General features: G+C 56.3%; 1 protein-coding gene across 1 annotated transcript in view; it reads left to right on the forward strand.

Annotated features, from left to right (window-relative positions):
• The first annotated feature begins 5,827 nt into the window (after positions 1-5,827).
• MYRF (myelin regulatory factor) overlaps positions 5,828-13,151 on the forward strand; it is an 87,223-nt gene continuing 79,899 nt past the window's right edge. Inside the window, exon 1 of the mRNA XM_054390423.1 lies at positions 5,828-5,873. Coding sequence (XP_054246398.1) covers positions 5,828-5,873 — 46 coding nt within the window. The remainder of the gene's footprint in view (positions 5,874-13,151) is intronic.

Genomic DNA, 13,151 nt, shown 5'->3' on the forward strand with positions numbered 1-13,151 from the left:
AGGCTGCCCAGGGCAGTGGTGCAGTCCCCATCCCTGGAGGGGTTCCCAAGCCCTGGAGCTGTGGTGCTGAGGGCCATGGGTTGGTGGTGCCCTGGCCTTGAGCACCTCCAGGGAGGGAGCATCCACAACCTCCCTGGGCAACCTGTGCCAGTGTCTCCCCACCCTCACTGGCAGGAATTCCTTCCTCATCTCCAGTCTCAGGCTCCCCTCCTCTTCCAGCTGAAGCTCTCATTAGCTGCATCAATGCTTCTACCACCCTTAAGGCAGGGGCTGAGGGTTCCATCCATGGTCAGGGCTGAGGAGAGAAGATAAAAAAAAAAAAAAAAGAGACTAAAAAAAAAAAAAAAAAAACAAAAAAAAAACAAAAAACACCAAACCACCAAACCCTTCCAGGTGTGTTTGAGAAGCCCAACGTGGAGCTGGGGGATGGGGAGGGATGGGGAGGGTTAGGGTGGGGAGGGGGGAGGAGGAAGGTGCTGAATTCTTGTTTTGTTTGGAGCTGGACTTTGAAATTCAGCGCTGGAGGGAGCACCAGCCACACCTTCCATGAGTAATGTCCCTTCCACCCCCTCCCTGCCTCCCCAGCAGCCACGTGGGAGCAGGAGGGTGATGTTTACAGAGAGCATGACCCGTGGGAAGGAGGATGGGAGAGGGGGAGTGTGTGTGAGGGGGAGAGACTGGGAGGTGGGGAAAGGAGAGGGAGAGAGAAAGGAAAGCAAACAGCACAGCTGGGATGGGATCTCCAAGCCCTGGAGCTGCCAAAAGGCTCTTCTGGGTTCCAAACTTGTGTCTTTGAGGGACAACCCCCTGCAGCAAGTTGCCCATGAGCCAGCAATGTGCCCTCCTGGCCAGGAAAGCCTGAGGAAGAGTGTGGCCAGCAGGTCAAGAGAGGTTCTCCTTCCACTCTGCTCCATCCTGGTCAGGCCATGGTTGGAGCACTGGGGCCAGTTCTGGGCTCCCCAGTTCAGGAGAGACTGGGAACTGCTGGAGGGAGTCCAGGGGAGGCTCTGAAGATGCTGAGGGGCCTGGAGCAGCTCTGTGAGCAGCAAAGGCTGAGAGCCCTGGGGCTGGTGAGCCTGCAGAAGAGCATGGACTGGGACAAGTGTCCCTGCTGCCTGCCTGGGGTTGGACTGGATGAGCTTCAAAGGGTCCCTGCAGCCCAAAGCAGGCTGTGGGCACACCATGGCCATGTGCTGGGTACAAACACCTGGCTGGCTTCGTGCCTGCTGGCACCAGGTTGTTTCAGAACTTCCTTCTGGGCCAGCAGTCTGCTGCTTCTGGTGAGAACTTCATGCCATGGACCACAGAAGTGAGCTCCCCCCCATGCCATGTTCCTGGAGTCTCTCTCCACTGGCTGGGGGGGTGGCAGCTGCTCTGCTCTGGTTGGAGTCATCAGCAGGTTGCTCTCAAGGGGCTCTTCATGTCTCCTTGGTGGGCTGGGTGGTGCTCCAAGGCTGGCTGTGCAGCCATCATATGGGGAGGGTGAGCTGCTGGGCTGGTCCTCTGATGCTGAGAAAGGTAAGGAGGTGTCACCAGGGTATTTTAACTCAGTTGCTGTGGGAGTTTGCTCCTTGAGGATGGAAAAAGCCCAGGCCAAGACCACTATGGTTGGTCCAGAGGGTTGCAAACCCAAGTCTCAGGGGTGGTTTGCTTTACACACCTCTCCATCAGCTTCGGACCCAGCTTTAGGGTCTGATGCCCTCACGGGCTGGAAGTTGTTCTGCTGCCAGCTTGGCCTCCTTACAGCTTCTCTTGCTGGCTTCACCAGCCACCAGTGCAGTGACCCAGAGCAGCCTTGGTCTGCCCTTGTTGTTTTGTTGTGCTTGGGCAGCTGAAGCTCCAGCTCCCTCCTGCCACTCCTCTGATTTATGAGCTGCCTCTGAGCACAGTTCCACACAGTTCCATGTGTGGAACCATGGACCTGGTGAGGTTAGAAAAGGCCTTGAAGGTGATGGAGTCCAACCCTTCCCCCAGCACTGCCAGGGCACCACCAACCCATGGCCCTCAGCACCACAGCTCCAGGGCTTGGAAAGCCCTCCAGGGATGGGGACTCCACCACTGCCCTGGGCAGCCTGGGACAGATGTGGAAAAGCCTCAAGGAGGAGAAAGCAGGAGATGGAGCATAGCCCTGATGGCACAGGAGTTTAGTTTGATGGGTGGACAATGCTGCAGTGAACCAGCAGGGAGCTGTGGGGAGGGTCTGCAAGTGAGACCTAACCAGGAGCCAAGGGCAGGCTCAGAGTGGGAGGAATTCCATGTGCCAGTAGCTCTGAGGTAGGTGCTCAGGTCCTGTATGTGTGTGGGGACATCTCTGCTGTGTTCTCCAGCAAAGACTGTGATGAAGGTAAGGATGCTGAGGGGCCTGGAGCAGCTCTGTGAGCAGCAAAGGCTGAGAGCCCTGGGGCTGGTGAGCCTGCAGAAGAGCAGCCCCAGAGGGGAGCTGAGCAATGCTCAGCAAGAGCTAAAGGAGCTGTGGGGGGCAAGAGGCTGGGGCCAGACTCTGCTGAGTGGTGCCCAGGGACAGGCCAAGGGGCAGAGGGCACAAAGTGGAAGCCAGGAGGCTGCAGGTGAAGCTGAGGAGAAAGTTGTTTGGTGTGAGGGTGCTGGAGGCCTGGAGCAGGCTGGCCAGAGAGGTTGTGGAGTGTCCTTGTGTGGAGAGCTTCCAACCCCCCCCTGGGCATTGTGCTGCTGGGCAAGCTGCTGTGGGTGCCCTGCTGGAGCAGGGGGCTTGGACTGGATGAGCTCCAGAGCTCCCTTCCAACACCACCCTGCTGGGATCCTGTGAAATTCCATGATTCCTTCAACCATCTATGGAGCTCATTTGTAGGAGTCTCTTTACTTTTGGACTTCCAATAGCCCTAAGGATTGAAGATGAAGAAGGATTTGGGGTGTCTCATAGCAGAGGACTCCAGAGGTGAGGCAGGAGGACTGGCTGATCTCCAGAGGTCCCTTCCAGCCCAGGCAGCATGCTGGGACTCTGTGAAAGTGAGGTGGAGAGGGCTGTGTCCCCCCTGGATGTCTATCCCTGACACCTTCATGCAGAAGGCTCTTGCTGAGCAGAGCTCACTTCCTGCTGGGAGGATGAGGAACCAAGGGCTGGGGAATGAATCCTTATCCAGGAGTGTTTCACTCTGAAGTCCTATCTAACATCCAAGATGGAACCCACCAGAGGGATTTTTTTTTTTTTTACAAGAGCTTGTAGTGCTAAGTGGAGGAGTGAGCTGGAAGAGGGGAGGCTGAGACTGGAGATTAGGAAGAAATTCTTGCCAGTGAGAGTGGGGAGACACTGGAACAGGTTGCCCAGGGGGCTGTGGATGCTCCTTCCCTGGAGGTGTTCAAGGTCAGGCTGGGTGAGGTCTTGAGCCACCTGGGCTGGTGGGAGGTGTCCCTGCTCATGGCAGGGCAGGGTTGGAACTGGATGACCCTTTAAGGTGCCTTCCAACCCAAACCATTCTTCTTTGTATCCATGATTTAGGCCTGGGTCAGCTCTCAGGATGATGCCCAAGATAAATTTTTTGCTTCCTTCCCACGCAGCCTGAAGCTGGGGGGGAAGTGAGGAACAAAGAGTGTGGGGGAAGAGAGAATAACAATTGTCTTAGTGGCAAGAGAGAGGGAGAGGAGGAGAAGAAGAAGGAGGAGGAGGGGGGGAAAAAAAAAGGCTGTTGAGCTCTTTCTCTTCATCCCCTAAATAATAGACCTATTACTGTCCCCAAACCTCATCCCCCTCCCCCTGCCCTGCTCCCTCTTTCCCCACCCCCTGAGAAGAATTGGTCACTGCCACAGCTGTGTGAGGGAGAAAAATATATTTCTATCCAGCAGAGAAGCTGCCCTTCTGAGTTGGGTTTGTAGGCTGGGACAAAACCTCATTGTGTCCTTTATCTGCCCAGAAGAGAATGGTCCTACAGTGTGGCCCTGGCAGGAGCTGGGCGGATGGTGAACTGTGCTCACATCACTGTAACTTCATTTAGATACTGGCCCCTTTGGGTGTCTTCTTTGCCCTCCCCTCCCCTCCCCTCCGGGACATTGTGAGGGTTTGTGGCCACATCTGGAGAGGAAAACACAACTGGTTCCTTCCCACCCCCCCCTCCCCCCACACACACCTCCCAGTGCTGGAAGGGTTGGGGGGCGGAGGGGAAGGGATGAGGAGGGGTTCGTGGTGGGTTTGGAGGGTGAGGGTCAAGTCTAAGGGGGTGGGGAAAGGCAGTTTTAGAGGGGGAGCAGTGGGGGTTGGGTGGAAAAAAATCCATTTTATGGGAGACCAGTGGGGGGTTGGGTGTAAAAAGGTCAATTTTAGGGGGGGCCAGAAGGGGAGTTGGGTGGAAAAAGTCCGTTTTATGGGGGAGCAGTGGGGGTGTGGGAGGAAAAAGTTGATTTTAGGGGGAACCAGTGGGGATTTGGGTGGGAAAAGTCCATTTTAGGGGGGGACCAGTGGGGGTTTGGGTGGGAAAAGTCCATTTTAGGGGAGATCAGTGGGGGTTGAGGTGGAAAAACTTCATTTTAGGGGGGAGCAGTGGGGTTTGGGTGGAAAAAATCCATTTTATGGGAGACCAGTGGGATTTGGCTGCAAAATGGTCAATTTTAGAGGGACCAGAAGGGGAATTGGGTGGAAAAGATCCATTTAAGGTGGGGGGCAGTGGAGGTTTGGGTGGAAAAGGTTCATTTTAGGGGGGGGCAGAAGGGGAGTTGGGTGGAAAAAAATCCCTTTTATGGCAGACCAATGGGGCTTGGGTGTAAAAAAAGGTCAATTTTAGGGGGACCAGAAGGGGAGTTGGGTGGAAAAAGTCCATTTTAAGGGGGGCCAGTGGGGCTTGAGGTGGAAAAAGTTCATTTTAGGGGGGAACCACTGGGCATTTGGGAGGAAAAAGTTGATTTTAGGGGGAACCAGTGGGCGTTTGGGTGTAAAAAGGTCAGTTTTATGGGGGACCAGTGAGGGGAGTTGGGTGGAAAAAGTCCATTTTAGGGAGGAACCAGTGGGGGTTGAGGTGGAAAAAGTTCATTTTAGGGGGGACCAGTGGGGGTTGGGGTGGAAAAAGTTCATTTTAGGGGGGAACCACTGGGGATTTGAGGGGAAAAAGTTGATTTTAGGGGGAACCAATGAGGGTTTGGGTAGGAAAAGTCCATTTTAGGGGGGACCAGTGGGGATTGGGGTGGAAAAACCTCATTTTAGGGGGGAACCACTGGGGATTTGAAAGGAAAAAGTTGATTTTAGGGGGAACCAGTGGGGGTTTGGGTAGGAAAAGTCCATTTTAGGGGGGGACCAGTGGGCGTTTGTGTGGAAAAAGTTCATTTTAGGGGAGATCAGTGGGGGTTGGGGTTGAAAAAGTCCATTTTAGGGGGGAACCAGTGGGGTTTTGGGGAGAGTGATGATTTATGGTTGGTTTGGAGAGCAAAGGTCGCCTCTAAGAGTGTCGTGTTGGTGGCAAAAGTCACTTTTAGTGGGGGAACTAAGGGGCTTTGGGGGGGGATATTGGGGCTGGCTCTCCCTGCTGGTGGAAGGAGAATGAGGAGGAGGAATGGGAGGAGGCAGGACTGGGAGGAGGAGGAGGAGGAGGAGCTGGAAAGTGGAGGGCGGGCAGGGAGGGAGGGAGGAGCAGCGGGCAGTCACCCAAGTTTGGGGGTAGCGCTCGGAGGTGCTCGGCGGAGGCCGATGGGCAGCGGGTGGCTGCGCTCGGTGCCGGCGGCGGCTCCGGGACCCCACCGGGGGTGCGGCAAAGGTTGGGGGTGCTGAAGGGGACGGCGGTGGAACGGCTCCCCCCTGGCCCAGCCCGGAGGGATGCCCCGTGGCAAGCGAGGAGACTAGTCCGGCAACCTGGTGCATGGCCCAGCTATGGAGGTGGTGGACGAGACGGAGGCTCTGCAGCGCTTCTTTGAAGGTAAGGGGGAAGGGAATGGGGGAGGGAGGGGGTCCCCATCCTGTCCCAGCGCCGTGCCCCGGCTGGCCCCTGACCCCCCGACCCCCAGGGCACAGCAGACTCCTTGTCCTGCGCCGGGGTGCCCCCGGGTTTCCCAATAGCCGCATTGCTCTGCATTGCTCTGGTGCGCCCATGGGTGCCAGGCTGGAGGTCCTGGCGCCCCGAGAGCTGGGCAGTGCCTTGTGCCCTACCTGCCACCACCCCAGCCGGGACCTTGGGGTGGCCCTCGCCAGCCCTGTGGCATGTGGGTGGCAGATGTCACCGCTCCTGGCCACCCTCTGTGCTCAGCAGCCTCTCCCCCTGAGCTGCGGCCGCTGGGCACCGTGTGGTGGGAGCCGGCTGCCCACTGCGTGCCCCGCTGGGAACCTTCCCTCTCAGGTCTAGGAGGTCCTGCAGCAGTAGTGGGGCCAGCAGCAGACCCCACACCACCTCTTCATCAGTGTCTAGGCTAGTGCTGGCCAGCCAGAGCCTTTGGGCACCACGTGTCCACGGATGGAGTCTCCTTCCCACCACTGCAAGGCAAGGGTGGAGAAGAGGTTTGCAAAGAGAATTTGGCCTCTCTTCCAAGCAAGGGCAGCTGAGGGCTTGGTGGGGCTGGACTGTCAGCTGGGGAGGTGGTGGGACCTCTATGGCCTTCGTTGTCCCTCCCTGGCTGGGTGTTTCTTCTCCCAGGGCTGGCTTTGTTGAGTTGCTTTGCTCTTCCTCGTTGACTGTATCCTTGCTTCTCTTTTCTCCTCATGGTCTTTGTTCCTCCCTTGGCTGGTGCTGCACCTCACCCCACGTCCCCCTTGTTCTCTGGTGGGCCGTTTGCTTGGCAGAGCTCTTGGTTCCTTGGGCTGTGCCCCTTGGTGTGACCCCTGGCATGCTGAAGTGCTGGTCGAGGTGGATCAACACAACCCTGTGTCGGGTCAGGACTCACCATGCCAGGCTCCTTTGTGCCAGCAGGTCCTGTTGCTGGTGGCAGAGCTGGGCTCTGCTGGGGTGGATGGCTCAGCTCAGGAGCTCAGATCCCCTCCAGACACTCCATGGTGGGCCTGGGCAGCCAGCTGCTCGCCCAGGGTGGGTTGGGTTTGGAGGGCAGTGTGGCTGCTGTGGCTTTGGCTGGTGGAAGGACTTCCCCTGAGGAGGAAAGCAAAGGGGCACCACAAACAGAAGGTGCTGTTGACAGTAAACAGAGGCTCAAGCTGCTTTCTTCTCACTTTCCCCTCTTCTGGTAGCCCCATGGTGCTTCAGGAAAGCATCTCCTCATCTTCAAAGGGAAGAGCATCCCCTGTTTGTTGCAGCTGTGATCCTGGATTCCCAGGAGCAGCAGGATTAGTGAGGATGGGAAGCCTCCCCACACAGCTCCCTTATCACATGCTCCTAGCCTGGGTTCTCCTCAGCCTTCAGGGGCCTGGGTTTGTTTTTAGGGTTTCACTTGGATCGATCTCCTAAGTCCTGTCCAGCCCCCTCCTGTACTCAGAGCACCAAGCACCTCCTGCTCAGCACCCTTCACCTTATTTACAGGCACTGGGCTTCACCTCTCTGGCTCTTCACTTGGAGAAGTGGAATTTCTCTCTTCAGAGGGTGGAAGGTTTCTTTCTCCTTCTGACAGTCTTTCTGGGTGCTGTGGGGTGACCCTGCTTGAGCAGGGGGTTGGACAAGATGACCTCAAAGAATCCCTGATAACCTCAACCAGTCTGGGATTCTTTCCTTTACCTTCTTCCCTTTTTTATCTTCTTATCTTTGTCTCCCTTGTCTCCTTTCTTCCTTCCTGTCTTCACCCTCTTTCCTTTCTCCTTCCCACTCTTTCCTTTCTCCTTCCCACTCTTTTCTTCCTCCTTCCAATGCTTTTCCTTTCCCCTTCCCCCCTCTTTCCTCTCCCCTTCCCCCCTCTTTCCTCTCCCCTTCCCCCCTCTTTCCTCTCCCCTTCCCCCCTCTTTCCTCTCCCCTTCCCCCCTCTTTCCTCTCCCCTTCCCCCCTCTTTCCTCTCCCCTTCCCTCCTCTTTCCTCTCCCCTTCCCCCCTCTTTCCTCTCCCCTTCCCCCCTCTTTCCTCTCCCCTTCCCCCCTCTTTCCTCTCCCCTTCCCCCCTCTTTCCTCTTTCTTACCCCTGCTGGTTGCTGACCTGGATCACTTCTGTTCTAGCCCTTTCTCAGCTTTGTTGTTCTTGTGGAGCCCAGCATGGGCAGTGAAGTCCCTTTGGGGGTGGCACTGAGGAGCATCTCTTACAATGCAGCATTTGAGAGAGAGAGAGGGGAAGAGGAGGAAGTTCCACCAGGAAAGATTCTTGCTCAATTCACTCCACAGAACCATGGAATCATAGAATGGGTTGGGTTGGAAGGGACTTTTGAAGATCATATTTTCCAACCTCCCCTGCACTCAGCAGGGTCTAGAGCAGGTTGCTCCATCAGGTTTGACCTTGCAGTGGTTCCAGGGATGGGGAGCTCTGGGCAACCTGTTCCAGAGGCTCACCACCCTCATTGTGAAGAACTTCTTCACAGCAAGTGGCAGACATCAAGTTCTTTGTCTTCTGAGTTCCCTTGCATCATGGTGCCCTGAAGGACCACCATGGCCAAACCCATCCTCAGGTGTTTGGGAGTGAAGGTTTTGGTGCCTTCAGCTTGCAGCAGGGAGCTGGACTTGCCCTGGAATCTTCTTGACTGGAAGAATTGATGGTTTGTGGGTGTGTGGCCTGCTGGGGAGCTATAGATCTGTTAAAGTTGATTCCTAGAAGCATTTCCCCCTACCCCATCACCTCTTGGAGCACCTTCTTGAGCTGATTCCCTTCTTGGGGTGCAGGGAGAGGAACACATTCAAACCACATTGGAGTAGATGATCTCTGAGCTCCCTTCCAACCTAAGCCATTCTATGGTTTTTGTTCTTCTCACCAAATCCCAGCATGGAAAGGGACCTCTGGAAATCATCCCCTCCATCCCCCTTGCCAGAGCAGGTTGCCCAGGATCTCAGATCACCTCATGGATCACCTCACAGATCATCTTCTCCCCAAGTGGAGATTTTACACCAAAGAATTTCTTGTTTGGTTGTTTGTTTTCCTCTTTCCACTTGAAACCTCCAAATAATTTGGGAATTATCTTTCCTTTGCCTCAGCTCTGCCTAGGTTCTGAGCCTGCTCTGCAGTCCCACTGAATTTTAAGAGTAAATCCCTTGGTGCCTGTGCACTATTAGGTATTTCAGTGTGTCAGAGGAGGATTAGCTGGCCTCTTCTCACAGACTTTTGGGGAGTGGGGGCTGTGCTGGGCTGAGGAGGGGGTTGGTGGCTCTGCTGCTTCTCAAATCCTGGCATTTGGTTGGCTCCAGCAGCAGTGCTGCAGGGGCAGGCTTGGGGTTTTGGGGAGCAAGAGCTCCCAAGGGTTCAGATCTCAGTGCCTGCCAGGCTTGGTTTTGGGGAGCAAGAGCTCCCAAGGGTTCAGGTCTCAGTGCCTGCCAGGCTTGGTTTTTGGGGAGCAAGAGCTCCCAAGGGTTCAGATCTCAGTGCCTGCCAGGCTTGGTTTTGGGGAGCAAGAGCTCCCAAGGGTTCAGGTCTCAGTGCCTGCCAGGCTTGGTTTTGGGGAGCAAGAGCTCCCAAGGGTTCAGGTCTCAGTGCCTGCCAGGCTTGGTTTTGGGGAGCAAGAGCTCCCAAGGGTTCAGATCTCAGTGCCTGCCAGGCTTGGTTTTGGGGAGCAAGAGCTCCCAAGGGTTCAGGTCTCAGTGCCTGCCAGGCTTGGTTTTGGGGAGCAAGAGCTCCCAAGGGTTCAGATCTCAGTGCCTGCCAGGCTTGGTTTTGGGGAGCAAGAGCTCCCAAGGGTTCAGGTCTCAGTGCCTGCCTCTGATTTGCTCAGCTGCAAGAGCTGGACTTTGTTTTCATGCAGAGGGCTCTCAGGATTTGCTTGGCCAGGATGGCCTGGTTTCCCTGGAATGTGCTTGTCTGCTTTTGGAGATCTGAGACAGCTGAGGATGAAGGAGCAGAAGAATGATGTGTTTGGGAATCACAGATCACAGAACTGTTTGGGTTGGGAAAGACCTTTCAGATCCTGGAGTCCAACCCTTCCCCCAGCACTGCCAGGGCACCACCAACCCATGGCCCTCAGCACCACAGCTCCAGGGCTTGGAAACCCCTCCAGGGATGGGGACTGCACCACTGCCCTGGGCAGCCTGGGACAGGCTTTGCCAACCCTGAAGGGCAAGAAATTGTTCCTCATGTCCAACCCAAACCTCCCCTGGGGCAGCTTGAGGCCCCCAGGGAAGGCAGGAGGGAAAAGCAGCGGCGGTCGGGGTTGAGCTTAGCTTCACACCTTCCTGAGATGAAGATGCTGCAAGTCATGGAGTCACAGCTTGCTCTGGGTTGAAAGGACCTCCCCAGGCCATGCAGTCAGCAGGGACATCTTCAACTCCAACCTCACACTAGGATGGGACTCGATGCTCCACTGGGACCTCACCAGCGTGAGCCTGGCAGGCAGTGTGGCCTCTGAGTGTCCTCAAGGTGGACCTCCCCAGCCTTGGGAAGATCACCACTGCTCTTTGTGGGCAGCACAGCTGGCAGATAGCTTTGGTGGTGCCCAGCCCCATCCTGTTGGAGGGCAAAGAGCTGAGGGTTTGAAGGCAGAGAGCCGAGCAGGGGGAAGGGGCAGGAGGGCTGCAGGGCGCCTTTTGGCTGAGCTGGGGAAAGGGAGCTGGCTGGAGCCTCTCTGTGGGCTTTTGGGGAGGGTTTCACCCAGAACATTTGTATTTGGTATCAAAGGGAAAGGAGGGAGTGGAGAATGGCTGACCCTTGGCTGGCATCCTGGCTGCAAACCTTTTACCTTCCTCCCTGGCGTAAGGGAAAGGCTTACGGCACGGCTCAGCTATTTGGGATCCCTCTCTGCCGCCTAATTTATGAGATAAGAGGCTGCTGAAGAATGTACATGGAGGAAAGATGTGAGGAGAGAGGGCTTGGGAAAGAGGGGAGGGGGTGGGAGAGATGGGGGCAGGGTTGGCTGAGGGCTGAAGGGAGAAAAAGGCAAGAAACGGAGGTGGGGGAAAAAAAATAACTCAAGTTTGGGGAGCTCTGGGAGGATTTCTGTGGGGAGGCCCTGGGGAAGTTGGATGAAGAGAATTAGGAAGAAATTCTTGCCAGTGAGGGTGGGGAGAACACTGGAACAGGTTGCCCAGGGTGGTTGTGGATGTCCCTTCCCTGGAGGTCTTCAAGGCTTTGAGCAACTTGGGCTGGGAGGAGGTGTCCCTGTCCGTGGCAGGAGGGGGTTGGAATTGAATGATCTTTAAGGTCCCTTCCAACCCATTCTGTGAATTTGGATTTCAGGGAGGTGAAGCAGAAGGTTGGAGGTTTTCCCCAAGCAGAAGCAGCTGGAGCCCATGGCAGCAGGGCTTTGTCCCATGGCTGGCTGTGCAGGCATGGTGCTGGGTGCTGGAGAGGGGCACAGGAGCTTCCAAGCTGGAGCAGCAGGGCAGCAAAAGTGTTTGTGCCACTGCAGGTTTGCCCAGTGCAGGGGTTAAGGGCAATGGTTGCTTCCTTGGTGGAACTTCTCCCCTGGAAGGTTCTCAAGCTGTTAGCCCAGCAGGCAGCAGCATGCACTGGGTGTCCTCAGCCCCAGGTCCAGCCATGAACCATCTTGGGCCTCTTCAGGAACCTCTCTGCACCTTCTAGCCATGGCTGTGTGCCCTCACCCTCCCTATCTGCCCTGTGATGGCCACCTTGACCTGCGTGGCCCCAAGCTGCCCCAGGGGAGGTTTAGCTTGGCCAGCAGAAGAAACTTCTTCACTGAAAGGGTTCTGAAAGGCTGGAACAGGCTGCCCAGGGAGGAGGTTGAATCCCCATCCCTGGAGGGGTTTAAAAGACACAGAAGTGGTGCTGAGGGCCATGGCTTAGCCCCAGCCTTGGTGGAGTTGGAGAATGGTTGGACTGGATGAGCTCAAAAGGTCTTTTCCAAACCCAAAGAGCTCCATGATTCTGTGATTGTCTCTCATGGAGGTCAGTTGGAATTGCCCCCCTGAAGGGTCTGGGCCATCAAGCCAAGTCCCCTTTTCCTGGCAGGAAGCAATGCCAGAGGCTGAGGCTGAGGCAAAGAGCTGAAGCCAGGACCCCTGGGTCTGCACCCTGCCCACCCTGCTGCACCTTGCCCACCCTAAGTGGGGCTCTGTGTGTCCACAGCAGATTTGGTGTGATGGAGGATGGGGACAGGCAGAGAAGGACTCCCCTGGTGAAACTGTCACTGGTGGTGAAAGTACCACTGGTGCAAAACAGTGAAGCCAGGAGCTTCAAGGAGGAGGAGGAGCAATGGTTTCTCCTCAGAGCTTCACCCCCTCATGGTGCTGGGAAACATTCCTGAGCTGGAAGTTGCTGCTGGTGACTGCTGGTGACCCCTCCTGTGAGTTCCAGGTTGGGGGTTATGCTGAACCATCAGGATAGTCCCAGATTCTGCCAGGTGGGAGGTTGGAGGATGGTGGGAAAAGAGGCACAGAGAAAGAAGGAGCTGCTTTGGAGTCTTCCCAGCTGCTGAGCAGTGTGGAAGGGGCAGTGGTGGATTCTGGAGGCTGAAAACACTGCAGGCAGAAAGGACAGGAGGACAGCAGACCTGAGGGCTGGAGCAGAGGCTGTGGTGTCTGTCATGGTGCTGGCTGCTGGGCAGAACCACACACAACAACTGCCCCAAGTATCCACCTGGGCTCGACATACAACTGCAGCAGATCCCAGAGCCCCAGCAGGGTGGGGTTGGAAGGGAGCTCTGGAGCTCAGCCAGTCCAAGCCCCCTGCTCCAGCAGGGCACCCACAGCAGCTTGCCCAGCAGCACAATGCCCAGGGGGGGTTGCAAGCTCTCCACACAAGGACACTCCACAACCTCTCTGGCCAGCCTGCTCCAGGCCTCCAGCACCCTCACACCAAACAACTTTCTCCTCAGCTTCACCTGCAGCCTCCTGGCTTCCACTTTGTGCCCTCTGCCCCTTGGCCTGGCCCTGGGCACCACTCAGCAGAGTCTGGCCCCAGCCTCTTGCCCCCCACAGCTCCTTTAGCTCTTGCTGAGCATTGCTCAGCTCCCCTCTGGGGCTGCTCTTCTGCAGGCTCACCAGCCCCAGGGCTCTCAGCCTTTGCTGCTCACAGAGCTGCTCCAGGCCCCTCAGCATCTTCAGAGCCTCCCCTGGACTCTCTCCAGCAGTTCCCAGTCTCTCTTGAACTGGGAGCCCAGAACTAGACACAATACTCCAGGTGGAGCAGACCAGATCAGATCAGATCAGAACATCTCATTCCCTCCAGTGAGACACAGGAA

Source organism: Indicator indicator, chromosome 21 (genome assembly GCF_027791375.1).
Source record: "Indicator indicator isolate 239-I01 chromosome 21, UM_Iind_1.1, whole genome shotgun sequence".
In the NCBI taxonomy this organism is placed as follows: Eukaryota; Metazoa; Chordata; class Aves; order Piciformes; family Indicatoridae; genus Indicator; species Indicator indicator.